The 15,000-nt window shown below is 45.7% G+C and overlaps 2 protein-coding genes across 3 annotated transcripts in view; one reads left to right on the top strand and one right to left on the bottom strand.

Moving 5' to 3' along the window:
- LOC125795261 (syncytin-A-like) overlaps positions 1-15,000 on the bottom strand; it is a 170,873-nt gene that overhangs the window by 42,865 nt on the left and 113,008 nt on the right. The window lies entirely within an intron of this gene.
- LOC125795256 (uncharacterized) overlaps positions 1,090-15,000 on the top strand; it is a 14,411-nt gene continuing 500 nt past the window's right edge. The window contains exons 1-3 of the mRNA XM_049473763.1: positions 1,090-1,261; positions 11,548-13,084; positions 13,180-13,220. Of these exons, the coding sequence (XP_049329720.1) occupies positions 11,552-13,084; positions 13,180-13,220 (1,574 nt within the window). The 5' untranslated portion in view covers positions 1,090-1,261; positions 11,548-11,551. The remainder of the gene's footprint in view (positions 1,262-11,547; positions 13,085-13,179; positions 13,221-15,000) is intronic.

The following is a 15,000-nucleotide window of genomic DNA, read 5'->3' as shown; positions in this document are numbered from 1 at the left end:
GTGTGAATTACGACGGCCACAGATTTACATCTTTGAATACACAGGCGAGTCTGCCATTTCAAAAGGGAAATTTAAGGCTGAAAAATGTTAAAACATTAAAAACAAAATGTGTTCTTAAGACGTGAATGAACATTAACTACAAAAAGAACACGGAGGGCAACAAACTAGCAGTCTGGTTAAAATAATTACTTAAAAGCTATCAGGGCATGTTTCCACAATACTTTAATCAGGTTAATAACTAGATCTTGAATTAATGAGTTTGGAGTTCATAACGAGTTTCTTTCTTTCCTTTCTAAGAGTCCGGTGCGTGTGAGTTAGTGTATTCCCTGGTCATGTGTTATATTTCTTTCCATTCTTACACCTCAAAATCAACTATGATTATCTAATTGTCTGGTTAGGATTTCAGTTCTGAGATGTTTATTCATATCACTAAAATGCTATGCAACAGTGGGTGAATGTGGGGAAATTGTGGGTTGTCTATGTCAAAGTACATTTTAATAAGCAATGGTTTAATTTGATCATTTAAGAATGTTAAGGTTTAAGTTAATAAAGAAAAAAAGGGGGAAGTCGTCTAGGCAAGACTCCACCTACCTGGAAGATGATTGGGTTTTTAGAAATTATACTTGCAGTTAGGAAACCTATCACAAGTTAGGGCCAATGCGTCACGAAGGGAACGTGTTTTCCAATAAAGGGGGATGTTAGTTCATTCAGTAGTAGTTCGTGGTTCGCAGTTCGGAGTTCGTGCGCTTTTTAGGTTTAGTTAAGTTCAATTTTTTTTTAAGTAATTTTAACTTAGAGTTTTAGTTAGAATTTTGTACTCTCTCTTTTGGTTTTACTTTCTCTTAGATTCAGCTTAGTGATTCTTAAGTTCGTGAGTCATAGATCCTAGCTCTAGCTGCGCTTGCAGCGCACCCGCGCTGACTAACACAAGTCCAGCGATTATCAACAGAATTAGAGAATTAGGTGCTTCCAGCTATTGAACCACCTTAGCGCTACGGAGCTGCCTATAGTTCACCGCTCATACTTAGCGTTATACGTCGCTCGCCCGACCAGACCCAGACGCGAAGAGAACCCTTGATCAATCAGCTGTCCGGAGCGAGGCTCCCGCTTGCCGTTGGAACCGAAGCCCTGCTTGCACCGTGAAGTCCACCTGAAGAACCCGCTTGGCCACCTGGATCGAGCTACCCTTCCTGGCGGTCGACACCGACGGTTCCCTTCGCGGCAGAGACGACACCGGTTGCCCGAGGCCGGTCAACGCAAAGTGAGGCGCTGGTTAAATCTCTAATTCTCTGGTGGCGTTCTGTTGGTCTGGTTAGGTTGAGTCTTGCTAAGTTCTCAGTTATAGTTATTCCCGGTTGAGATGGTGGTGATCGCTGTCAGTTCCATAGTTCTAATGTAACCTAGTTTAACTCAAGTAGCTTGGGTTTAGGGCGTTTTTGCTTCTTTAGTAGTTAGTTCGTTTATAGCAGTATATAATCACTTATAATCTTGTTTAATCTCCTAATATTCTTATAGTGGGTTTAGTTATCCATATTTAGGTTTATCTCCTAGTGGGTTATCATAATTACTTCCCCTTTGGTATATTAAACTGGGTATTGATTTGTTTATTTTTATCTACTTATACATTTCTGTTGTTTGGGTCTAAAGTGTTTTGAGTTATTCATATATGCGATGAGAAGGTTTGGTTGTAAGACTGTTATCATCAGCGTGCTTGAATTTCACTCTCAAATTGTTGTTTGAATTATGCCCCTTATCTAATTCTGCATATATCCATGTATTACTTTTATTCTAAATAAACATTACTTGATTTAGCCAATTGTTGACTTAAGTGTGTTCCTCCCGTGGTTCAAAGACTTTCTGAAACCGACAAGAACTCACCCTGAGGTTAAATATAAATTTTGTAGCTAGCCGCTACTGGCGCCCTATTAACCTTTAATATTAATATTAAAATTAATATTGATATCAGGTAAATAGTTCGGTATCCATTGTAACCACTACATATTTGGCGCCCAACGTGGGGCGATCGTCACATCTCTGATCTACGGGAGAAAGCACGGAGTTAAGAAAACGTATTGGTGTGTTGTGTTTATTAAATATCTACCTTACGCTCCGCGTTAGTAAAACGCCAGCGGGCTGGCGAAAGCTAACCGGGTCACTCCTCTGTCTGTGTGCGTGCACATCTATATACATCTATATATATATCCAACTCCTTTGTGTGTATGTGTTTTAAAGAGCATTGGTAATCACTTGTGAAACGCCTCATATTACCGCCAAAGAGCCGATCAGTGTGAGTGCGTGTGTGTATTGTAGACGCCGCTGTACGTCTGCTTTCATTATCACTATTATTGGTGCTTTACATTTACCCGGGGTATCTAAACAGGCTCAGCCGACAACTATTATCACGTGAATTATATCAGCGCTATTTGTAAAGGCCTCAGCGAGGTTGCTGTAGCTGCGGATTTCCAGTGCAGTAAACCCGCTTCCCAGTTTAAACGGCCCGTGTGCGCGGATTTCCGCACCCCGGTCGTACTGGGACCCTCTCGTGTGCCCCGCGGCTTTGCAAACCGCGGCGTAACGCTATCCTTTTAGGTGGTAGAGAGGTTTACAGTCGCGAAAACGCGACGGGCGAGGATCACGCCCTCAGCGGAAGCCTCGCTTGACTCAGACTGTGTGAAGTAAATCCCTGCGTGCTGTGTTCCTCTCTGTGTCTCTGTGTTAAGGTCAGCAAGACCGTTGTGTTCCCCACAAAGCTTGAAAGCAACTGAGCTCTCAGGAGCTGAGGTTTGTCCTCCCACTCAAGGGGGCGGGACTCAGTTGTGTCACCGGTAGGCGGAGCCTTCCCCACCAGTGGCCTCTAGTCGCCATCTCGTGGTCAACTGTATCAGCTACATCTTGCCTCAAGGCTGTCTTACCTTTTCGTGCCTCTAGGGGTAAAGCTATATCTACACTGCCCTCTTCTGGTCGTTTGGGTGAATACTCAGGTTAAAGGGGGTTGCAGTTCATTTATACGCTATTTTGGGAAATTCTTGTAGTAAACTGTGTTTACGTGTGGTTGGTGTTGGCTTCATATGAGTTTTGGCATACCTTAATCGAGATACCCTCTTCCCCTGCTTTCTTTGCTTGGTTACTGTTATATTTTAAATGTTGTATCGTCCTAGTTATTATTAATACTAGTAAGTGCCATTTCCATTCTTAATTACTAGTAAGTATATATTCAAATTAGAATTCACTTCAAATAGATACATTTAGATAACTCAATTGTAATAATTCAATATTTTGTTCTATGTAGCCATCCTACTTCAAACATAGTGTCAACTCTCAAAGCTAACTTGCTTGTCAGCTGTTCTACTCACATTGCTTACATTAAATATATTCATTTGAGCTAACCATAATATCCAGTATTTTTAAACATTCAAGTTATAATCATTGGTTGCTATAAATACCTGTTATTTAGGTAATCCATAGTAGCCATTCATTATTTTGTTTTGTCAAACATATTATCCACTTCTTCTTGTTATTCTAAATACAGGCATACAATCCTTATCCTATTTAGCCATATAAAAAATAATAAATAAAAATATATATAAAAAAAAAATTAAAAAAAAAAAAATAATAATAATAATAATAAAAAAAAAAAAAAATCTGCTCGCTAATACTGAAGGTAGCTTAGACTCTGTCTGAGTCACTTCGTTGAATTTCTAAATAAATCAAAGCCTTATAGACATACATACATCCGCTCTATGCTGGTTTTTGACAGGATTTGACTGTGGTGTTGGTGACAGCAGTGCTATCTTTAATGCACCCACAGTCATTCAAACCTTGCCAGTTACCACCTAGTTAACAAATTAATTAATTACTAATAGGTATTTGACAATTTTTATGCAAAACTATTAAAACTTATACCTATCCAAGGTCACCCAAATAAAATTAAAATAATAATTATCCATTAAAAAAAAAAAAAAAAAAAAAAAAAAAAAAAAAAAACTACACTTTTGGCTTATTAGATTCACTAGGGACTACGCATCAAAGTTTGTTACCCTAGCATCAATCTCTCCAATCTCAGCAGCAGTGCTAAGTCACCCATCCGGGACTGGCTTCCAATACAGCTCGCATCGCTTGACCCTCGTCAAGTCAAAATGAGTTCTCCAAGAGAGGCAGGGTCCCCGCTCCTCAGCGAGGCAGAGTCGGTGGACCAAGTAGAAGCCACTCTTCTTGATTTAGTAAGCTGCCGCATTCCAGACTATGCTGAAGGCGTGCAACAGGCAGATGATGCCCACCTTCAGAGTTTGATGACTAGCTGTGTGGACGACCACCTAACTAAATCCCTAAAAATAAAAGAACAAATAGACACCGTGTACAAAATGGCCCTCATACTCTGGAGACAACTCCAACTCTCACAAGAGAGAGAGCAACATGCTACTAACCACTGTACAGCTCTCCAGCAAACTAACCAAAAACTCAGGGACGAATTGGCGCAATGGCATAATACTGGTGCAGAGATACAATCCCAACAAGAAGCCCTTGAACATAAAGTAAAGTCACTGCAGGAAGAGGCCGCAACAGCCACAAAGCTTGCCATCCAGTCACGAGGTAAGCTGGAGGAAGCCCAGGAGCAACAGACCGAACTCGAGGCTGAACTAACACAGGCTATGAGTGCTTTAAGATTAGCTCGTATAGAAAAAAGGGATGCAGAAACGCAGTTGGCAGAGTTCAGATTAGAACGGGATGAGACATATTCACGGGGGCCAAAGGTAAGCCCAACAAAGGGTAGACCAGCGACCCCACATCTCTTTAAGACGGAGGTACATACTCCTACGCCCGTAACTTCCATGGGTTACCAGGGAGGAGCTGAAGCTCCTCGATCACCCATCAGAGTCAAACCGGAACCGGCTGGCCCCAAAAAGGTGAACCGGACCCTGTTTGGCTGGGACGAATCTGAACACACCCGACGACCCCAAACAAATGCAGATATGGCCAGGCCCATAACACCCTCAGATAGAGATTTGGATAAAGTTGCCCGCAATATCAGCCGGTTTGAACCTAAGCCTGGCTGCCCTAATGATATCCACCTTTATCTAAATGACATTGATTACTATCTACGGCGCTTCCCTCTGGCCACCATAGACGACAGAATCTATCTCATTAAAATAACATCCAGCCGCGACGTTAGCAGTTTCATTGAACGCCAACCACCACACGTAAGGGGGGACTATAGGGCTCTCTGCCAAGCATTGGAGGCAGAATTCTCTAGCTTCTCAACCCATTTAGGCCTCTCCGCTGCATTCACGGTGAGGCAGAACAGGCAGGAGGGTCCCGAACAGTACTACTATCGCCTCAGGCGCGCTTACTTTGGCTTCAAGAATGAACCAGAGATGGAGGAGGACGAAAATTTCAAGGTCCTGTTTGTCCAGAACCTCCATCCTTCAACCAGCCACCATTTAGGTGTCTCGGCTTGTCCCCGCACCCTGACTAGTCGGCAGCTAAGAGATCTAGCTCTTAGAGGCTTTGCAAAAGTTCAGCAAAGTTTGGGTAAAAAAACCGACTCCGAGGTCCTTGCAGTAGCCAGTAACCCTTGTATGGAACTAGAGGGGAAGCACAGCTTCCAGGGAACAGATAAGACTCACGGGTCCAGACCCTATAGACAAGAACCAGCCCAAAGTCAGCAGGTCGATCCACAGCGACGCCGCTCACCTACTTATAAGGTGAATCGCGGCCAGGGCAGACCCCATCGAGGTCGAGCCTCCCACCATCAACGTGGTGGCAGGCCACACCATCATGGGAATAACAGGCACTCTGGACCAAACCAGACTGCAAAAAGCCCTAAATCATCACTTGACAAAACCCTTAACGGCCTGGAGGCAGGGGATCTTGAGTTAATCCTGCAATGGGTTAACCAAATGCGCAAGGAGAAAAGGGGTAACCTCAACCAAGGGCGCAACATCCAGGAGCAGTCGAGCACTGCTCCCCATGAAAAAGACCCCAAACGAGCTACTTGGGAGCATGCCCAAGACACTGCACCTAGTGCAGTCCTAGTTGTGGAACTAGACACTGACCACTCTCTCAAGGAAGAAGACCCATTTCTAATTCGGGGGGAGCTTCCTTTCCGACAGTTCTTGGGCCATCTGAGCGAAAGGGGGGTGGCCAGAAAATTCTATCTTGCTACTACTTTGGAGGATGAATTTGTGCAAGATGCTCTTCTTGACACGGCATCAGACATCACACTGATGTCCATGTCCCTTTTTAACCGAGTGCGGGCATCCGCTCGGCGACGGAATAGGGAGATACAGCTGAGTAACTGTTCTCTCAATATCCAGCCCTACTCACACACGGGCATCACCATACATTCGATGGCCCTAATTCAACTTACGATTGGGCCCGTGACTGTTGTTCATCCAATTCATGTGTCTCCCTTGGAGTCCATCCCATTCCTCGCAGGAAAAGATCTTCTTAATCGGTTCGAGCCCCTTATCGACTTCCAAGGTCTTAAGATCTGGGCGCAGGTTCGGCAACCCCTTCCTGTTCTTCCCTCTCGTGAGGAGGAGATCCAGTGCTACCGTCTTTGTGGACATTTCCAACCAGGCAAGGAACTGATCGACCCCGTGGTTCCTATGGAGATTGAGGAAGGGCCTACAGCCGCCGTTTCACAGTGTACAAATCCTTCTTGGCCTCCAAGCTCAGTCTTGGAACAACGTGACACCTTCTTGTGTACCATGGTCCCATCTGAAAATCTTGGGGAATATTGTCCCAGAGTGGAGAAGGGGGTCACATTGGACGACTTCCAGGTGGATGACGTGGTCATCGCCCTGTGGTCGGACAAATCCGCAGTCAGCCAAGACTTAGTAAACTCATTATCGGCAACCCATGCTAGCTTTCATTTCATTCAATCCCAGGGAGCTTTTCCGCTTGGGCCCGTTCCTCAACCCACCTTGCCGGCAGTCGGCACTTGTTCTTTGACTGTCCGTTGGAACAAGAAAGAGTTCACCCAGCTTTTCCTTGTGGTCCCAGACTTACCTCACTCCATCTATGTGGGCGGTGACGTGTTGGTCAGGTTGGATGTTCAGGTAGACACCATCAATAACATCCTTTGGTCCCTCACAAACACTCAGGCAGATGGCTCTTCCCCTGAGCCAGAGTATCTGCACTCGGGTCAGACCATACCTGAAGTTTGTCAGGTGGCAAACAACCAAGCCATCACCCTACCGGCAAATACCAAAAATATCGGCCTCTACCTGACCATCCTACCTGGACAACAACTATGTCACCCCCATGCACTGTTCCAACCCTCACATCGATTCTTTGATCTTGGTCTGACCGTGGAAGCCACACCTCTTGTGGAGTTACGTGCTAGGTCAGTCTACTTGTTCGTTCAAAATTGTACAACCCAGGACATAGTGATTCCCCAACTCACAGAACTGGGTTGGCTGGTTAGCACCAAATTTCATGACTTTGAACTGCGGCTTCCAGTCATCGGTCCGATTTCTCAGCAGTTGCTCCCAAAGCAAGAGTCCAAGACATTATACACCCGACCGTCTGGGGCAATTGCTATTTTTCCTGTCTTGGAGACCAATGAAGATGCGTTGTACCGCATTGATCTGACCCACAGGGACCAAATGGTCTTGGATACAGTCACTGTCCTTAGTCTCGATTCTGTCCCATCACCTGGCACTAACACAGTCCTGGTGAAGCAGAAGGAGGAGGCCGACAGTTTTCCTTCAACTCAAACAGAGTTTGAGAAGCAACTACAGCAAATGCTGTTAGATGCGGATGCATTGCAATCAGACGAAGAGCGTGTAAAGCTCAGAACAGTGCTGACTAAGTATCGCGCGTCTTTCTCTCAAGATTCTATGGATTGTGGATTGACCCACATCCATATGATTCGTATTCCGACGCATCCCGACGCTGCTCCTGCCTACGTTCGCCAATACAAGATTCCACTTGCATCATACGGGCCGGTGCAAGAGATCATAGATGATCTCTTAGACAAAGGAATAATCCGACCATGCAACAGCACCTACTCTGCGCCACTTTGGCCGGTGTTGAAGCCCAATGGCAAATGGCGTCTGACTATTGACTATCGCCGCCTAAATGACCAGGTCCCTCTTTCTAGATGGCCCATGACCCAATTGGAGCAAGAACTCCCTAGGGTCAGAGATGCCAAATATTTTTCAACCTTAGATGTGGCATCGGGGTTCTGGACCATTCCGGTCCATGTGGAAGACCAACACAAACTGGCATTCACATTCGCCGGCCGTCAATTTACATTCACCCGCTGCCCATTCGGATATTCCAATTCACCAGCTGAATTCAACATCTTTCTCAACAAAGCTTGTCCTGATGCAAGAGAACGAGGAACCTTGATTTATGTTGACGATGTTCTTATCCGGAACAATTCTCTCGATGCTCACTTGGAAGAGATTGATCATGTGCTAGATCAGCTCACAAAAGCAGGTGCGAAAATATCCCTAGCCAAATGTCAGTGGTGCAAAACTAAGGTCAACTATGTGGGCCTTTTGGTTGGTCCAGATGGTGTTCTCCCGCAACCATGTCGTGCCCAAGGCATCGTGGATATCGCGGAACCAAAAACCATCCACGCCCTTCGCAGCTTCTTGGGGGTATGCAACTACTCCCGCCAGTTCATTGAAAACTTTGCGGAACTGGCCAAGCCACTGTACCAGCTGTTAAAGCAGGATGTACCTTTCATTTGGGGTGAGGCCCAGGCACAAGCCATGCAAACCCTCAAAGACAAACTGGCATCGGCACCCTGTTTAACCTATCCGGACCACAGCAGAGAATTCTACCTTCAAGTTGGGTTTTCAGAGCACTGTGTGAGTGCTGGTCTATACCAGGTACACGATCAAGACAAGAGAGTGGTGGCTTATGCAAGCAAAGCTTTGATGGCTCCGGAACTCAAATACTCTGACTGTGAGAAAGCACTTCTGGCCACGGTCTGGGCAGTGAAACACTTCTCCAACTACCTTGGGGGACAAAAGATCATTGTAGAAACGAACCACCAGCCAGTGGTCTTTCTCAACAGTCAGCGCATTCGAGAAGGTGTGGTCACCAACGCACGAGTCGCCTCCTGGTTAATGGCCCTACAAAGTTTTGAGGTTGAGGTGCGCTATGCGCAAAACTCGAGATTACCTCTAGGCACTGATCTGGCGGCATGTCAGCGGTGCGAAACTGACATACCGGCCACATCAGTGCCCATTCCCAATCTCGCCTCCCAGAAACCCACAAACCATCGTTACTTTGACCCCAAGGAGTGTGAAAACATTCCCACGGTCTACGTAGATGGATGCTCTTTCCGACATGACCAAGAAGGCCTCAAAGCTGGTGCAGGAATCGTCTGGCTTGATGACAATCCTTGCGAACCACAACAGTTCAAACTAGGATCACAAACTTCTCAGTATGCCGAAATCGCTGCCATACTCATCACAATTCAACTTGCTATCGACCAGGGGGTAAAAACCCTGGTAATCTGTACAGATTCCAACTACGCACGTCTAAGTTTCACATGTCACTTGCCAATCTGGAAAACCAAAGGTTTTCTCACATCTGGCAGGAAAGCAGTCAAACACACAGAGCTGTTCACAGCCGCGGACTACCTGGTAGTTCGGCATGACATGCTTGTCTACTGGAAAAAGGTGAGGGGACACTCACGTGTCCCAGGGACAGACAAGACATACAATGATCAAGCTGATTCACTGGCCAAAAGAGGTGCCTTGGAAGGAGTTTCATGGGTCTTTGACCCGTTGAAATACCCAACCCAACCCAACCCCACTGTTTTAGCCGTGACTAGAGCACAAGCTAAACAAACCTCAACAACAGAAATCCCACCCTGCGCTGCGGTCTCCATTGATCCAGAAATCACAGATGCTGATTTGATCACGCTACAAGACGCAGACCCCGACATCAAATCTATTAAGGCTTTCTTGCTTGATCCCACCAACAATCCCATAACCAGCCAAATGCTGGAGGCATCAATTCCGCTTAAACAACTCTTGGACAACCGCGCATTCTTGAAGGTGGTCAAGGGCTTGCTTGTTCATGTCACTGAGACCCACACTTCTCCTGCGTTCGTGGTGCCTCCGTGCCACAGGGGGGTAATGTTGGGGCACGCCCATGACTCTCCATCAGCAGGTCACAAAGGGATCAAGGAAACTTATAGGACACTCAAACAGGTGGCCTTTTGGCCACGAATGCGGGAGCATGTAGCTAGTTACATTAAAGGATGCTTGGTGTGCTGCCAGTTCCTGCCGGCGAATCCTCTGCACAGGGCTCCCTTACAGAGAAAGGGGTTAACCTTCCCGTGGTCGGATCTGCAAATGGATTGGGTGGGCCCGCTCACAAAGTCTGCTCGAGGGAACAAATATTTCCTCACAGTCACATGTGCATTCACCAAGTGGGTGGAGTGTCTTCCAGCCGCCAATGACACCGCTATAACCACAGCGTGTCTCCTGGTTAATCATATCTTCACCCGGTTTGGTCTTCCTTGTAGGGTTGACTCAGATCGAGGTACTCATTTCACGGCAGAAGTCATGCAACAAATGTGGCACGTCCTCGGTGTAAAAGCCAAGTTGCACGTGAGCTACCACCCCCAGTCCTCTGGTCAGGTCGAACGGGCTAACCGCACAGTGGTCAGCATCCTCAAGAAATTTGTGGCCACGCATCACCGCGACTGGGATGTGAAATTGCCGTTGGTACTCATGGCCATTAGGGCAACTCCTCACGATTCCACCGGCGTCTCTCCATTCGAGGTGATGACAGGCAGACAGATGACACTTCCGCTACATCTGTTATATCAGCCAGGTGGAACAGATACCTCAGTTGCCTACACAACACAGCAGTACATAGACGATTTGCAGAAACACCTAAAATCCACTTTTGCTTTTGCCCAACAGCACATGGCACGAAGTGTCCAGGGTCGGAAGGCCTACTATGATCAGAAGGCGTCCTATGACGAGCTTCAGGTGGGAGATAAGGTGTGGTACTACATTTTCGCTCAACCTGTCGAGAAACCCCAATCGAATACGGGTAGGCTGGCTCGCAAACTCATGCCTCGCTGGACTGGACCCCACACAATCACGGACAAATTGTCCCCGGTGGTGTACCAGATCCAGATCAGCCAAGGTTCTAAGGAGCCAACCCGCAAGTGGGTACACCGCAACCAAATTAAGCCACACCAAAGCCCTATGGGACAAGTCGGGGCCGCCAATGCCTCGATTAGAGTCTAATCAGGTGGACAAAACCCCTGCTAGACCCCTAGGTGTTTAGCAACTCCTAGCTGTACAACTGGCAACTAAACTAATAACTTCATTTTTAAAATTTAGGAATACATTGATCTTTGATCCATATACAGTAGTCTGTTGTTTGCAATTTCAACCCAAGTACCATTACACATCTGCCGATCAAGCCAGCCAACAGAACCATCATTTTGTGCCTGGGAATAGGATATCACTGATTGTTAGCCACTTATCTGTTAGATTCTACTTCATTGGTGGTTCACACTAGTACACCCAGGTTAATCATGTACATTTGTCTCGTTAGGAAGATGAGGACTCTCCTGCTCCTGACGCTCGTGCTGGGGACGATCGTCGCGGCCCCTGATGTGATCTCCCCCGGACCTACCTCAGGAGTAGTTCTTAGGGATAATTCGGGACTACTAATCACAAACTGCCGGTTACATACCCAAAGGGTGTTTGTACGACTGAACCCGGAGGAAGTATGTAAAAAGAACTTCCCTGATTGGTCCCGCCAAGTGGGGTGGGCTGGGCATTGGTGGGTACGAGAGGCAGTAAGCCATGCCGAACGAGACACCACCCACATGCTACAACAGCTGCAAAAATTTGCGGTCACACAGTCTGAACTGAATGGGGCTCAAAAGAGATCCAAACGGTTTCTTGCAGGTTTATTAACTGCTGCCGCCGCTGTAGGCTCACTCCTTGGCGTCGGCACATCCGCTGTTAATGCCGTGGGCCTAGCCACGGTCCGCCGTAATGTAGGGGAACTACAGGCAGAACTACCACACATCAAGGACCAAATAGACACCCAACAGAGACAGCTACAGGCAATTGGACAAACTTTACAGGGTACCATTGTGGTCCTCAATACCCACACGGTAGCTTTAAACAAAACTCTGCAAACGATCACCTCCCTGACCCGGGCAATCCAGGCAGATATGGCTCACATCCAAGTGATTAACATGCTTTTGAATGACATGCTACAGGAAGTGGGATCCTCAGTAGACAGTCTAGTTATGGGCAAGATACCAGCTTATCTGGTGCCTTTAACCCTGGTACAGGAAATCCTCAGTCGGGCTACCCGAGAGGAAGTTACTGATCTCCAAGCACATTTAGCCTATACACTCGGAAGTGCAGTACCTCTTTATGTCAATCCAGAAAATAGAGAAGTAGCTTTTCTGGTCAACTTACCTATAATAGCTGCGGAAAACATTTATCGCTTAAAGGAAGTGGTAAATGTTGGGTTTTGGCAAAAAGAAGCACACATCAAAATTCAGACTCCGACCTTGGTAGCTTACCAAGACAGCAATCCTGGACTTTATCTGGCCCCAAATTTGCGCATGTGTACCCTGTCCAAGGATATACACTATCTCTGTCCCAGTAAACCATTCACTCGAGAGGGTGCCGGCAATCTTTGTGGCCTTAAGCCCATGCTCACTAAGGACCAGTGTCCTGCCACTGTCACTCATAGGTACCAACAGGTCGAGACTCAGGTTGAAATCGTAGGGAGCCGGTGGCTGGTAAATACTGCGGCACGGGAAGCTGTGTTGTCCTATGACCAGCATGATATCGATGAACGTATTCCCCTTCCGGAACAAACATTTTGGGTAGACGTACCACCTGGGGCTACTCTGCATGTTGGGGAATGGTCCCTGTACCACTTAGTACCTGATCAATATGAGAGTGAAATTGAGGTGTCTGATTTCTTTACTACCCACTCCTTAGAACTCAGCCCTGACACCCTTGGTCGGATACAGTATGAGGGTCCCCAGTCTATCGATTTGACCCCCATCAATAATGTCTTAAAAGAGATCGAGTCGCGTCCCACATGGACAGTCCAACCTGTAAGATACTCCTGGTCATTGCCCGATACCTTGTTAGCTGTGCTGGTATGTCTGGGGTATGTAGCAACCTTTGGTATAACGTGTTTTTATCGTAGGAAGACCGTGAAGCTACAGAGACAAATGGATTCATGGTCGGGTAAGGTGGTTAGATTTGTGAGACGTAGAAGGGGGGGTCAAGAAGTGTCAGTGGAAACTCAGGAGGACGCAACTGATGAACCTATGCAGGTAGCTGCAGTAAGGGAAGTGGTTTAGCTCTGGTTTGGATAACGCTAATGCAGCCTGTTGTGTACTGACCAGCAAATGCCACCAGTAAGAGTTGAGATACCCAGTAACCTTTTTGTCCACAGCTATCTACGTCATCTCATCGACTGATAACCTGGATCTCTGCTGATTATCACCCGATGGGGGGGGATATGTAGCAGATAGCCTGATGTCTCATTGTGAAATCACACTCTTAGATCCACTTAAGAAATTCCACTGGAGAGCAGAGGGGGATCCCCCCAACCTTGAATGATAACACTTTAACGACTTTTACGACCATTTGCTGGAAACATCTGTCTCGCTAAAAGCATCCGAACAAAGACCCATAAACCTTGGGGATTAACATGTCACCTGCTGATCCGCTATCTTCGGAGCACACCTCTTAAACAGTCACACTAATTTACACACACACACACACGCAGTTTGACCCTTTAACTGGTCAAGGACCCGTGGACCATTTAACAAGACAATACTGCCACCCGCAGGAGAAGAAAGGAACTTTTCTTGGAGCACGAGGCTATGATCGAAAAATTACATATGTATATGCTTTTACAATAACTTAAATAACTGTTGGTTAATTCTAATATTGTGAGAAGCAGGGTATCAAGCAATGTGATGAAACACTTTCTAATCAAGAGAACAATTTTGAGGTTTACCTTCATTTTCTTCTACAGGTTCCAGGCTGAAGAATTATGTCTTGTTTGTCATTGGTTGAACTATTGCAACTAGTCAGCGTAGTTTTAACTTTTGTGTTGGTTATATAGATACATTTTCCGGTTTAGTAAAGAGCAAAGCATAAAAGTATAAAGGTATAGTGAATTTCCGATTTAAAGGGTTCTGAAATGATGTTAACCAGAGCAATAGGACCTGCATTCCTTAGTGGGGGAGAGGTGTGAATTACGACGGCCACAGATTTACATCTTTGAATACACAGGCGAGTCTGCCATTTCAAAAGGGAAATTTAAGGCTGAAAAATGTTAAAACATTAAAAACAAAATGTGTTCTTAAGACGTGAATGAACATTAACTACAAAAAGAACACGGAGGGCAACAAACTAGCAGTCTGGTTAAAATAATTACTTAAAAGCTATCAGGGCATGTTTCCACAATACTTTAATCAGGTTAATAACTAGATCTTGAATTAATGAGTTTGGAGTTCATAACGAGTTTCTTTCTTTCCTTTCTAAGAGTCCGGTGCGTGTGAGTTAGTGTATTCCCTGGTCATGTGTTATATTTCTTTCCATTCTTACACCTCAAAATCAACTATGATTATCTAATTGTCTGGTTAGGATTTCAGTTCTGAGATGTTTATTCATATCACTAAAATGCTATGCAACAGTGGGTGAATGTGGGGAAATTGTGGGTTGTCTATGTCAAAGTACATTTTAATAAGCAATGGTTTAATTTGATCATTTAAGAATGTTAAGGTTTAAGTTAATAAAGAAAAAAAGGGGGAAGTCGTCTAGGCAAGACTCCACCTACCTGGAAGATGATTGGGTTTTTAGAAATTATACTTGCAGTTAGGAAACCTATCACAAGTTAGGGCCAATGCGTCACGAAGGGAACGTGTTTTCCAATAAAGGGGGATGTTAGTTCATTCAGTAGTAGTTCGTGGTTCGCAGTTCGGAGTTCGTGCGCTTTTTAGGTTTAGTTAAG

This window comes from Astyanax mexicanus, unplaced genomic scaffold, assembly GCF_023375975.1.
Source record: "Astyanax mexicanus isolate ESR-SI-001 unplaced genomic scaffold, AstMex3_surface scaffold_46, whole genome shotgun sequence".
Taxonomy (NCBI): Eukaryota; Metazoa; Chordata; class Actinopteri; order Characiformes; family Acestrorhamphidae; genus Astyanax; species Astyanax mexicanus.
The sequence above is the reverse complement of the archived record's forward strand: the minus strand, read 5'-3'. Positions and strand labels throughout refer to the sequence as shown.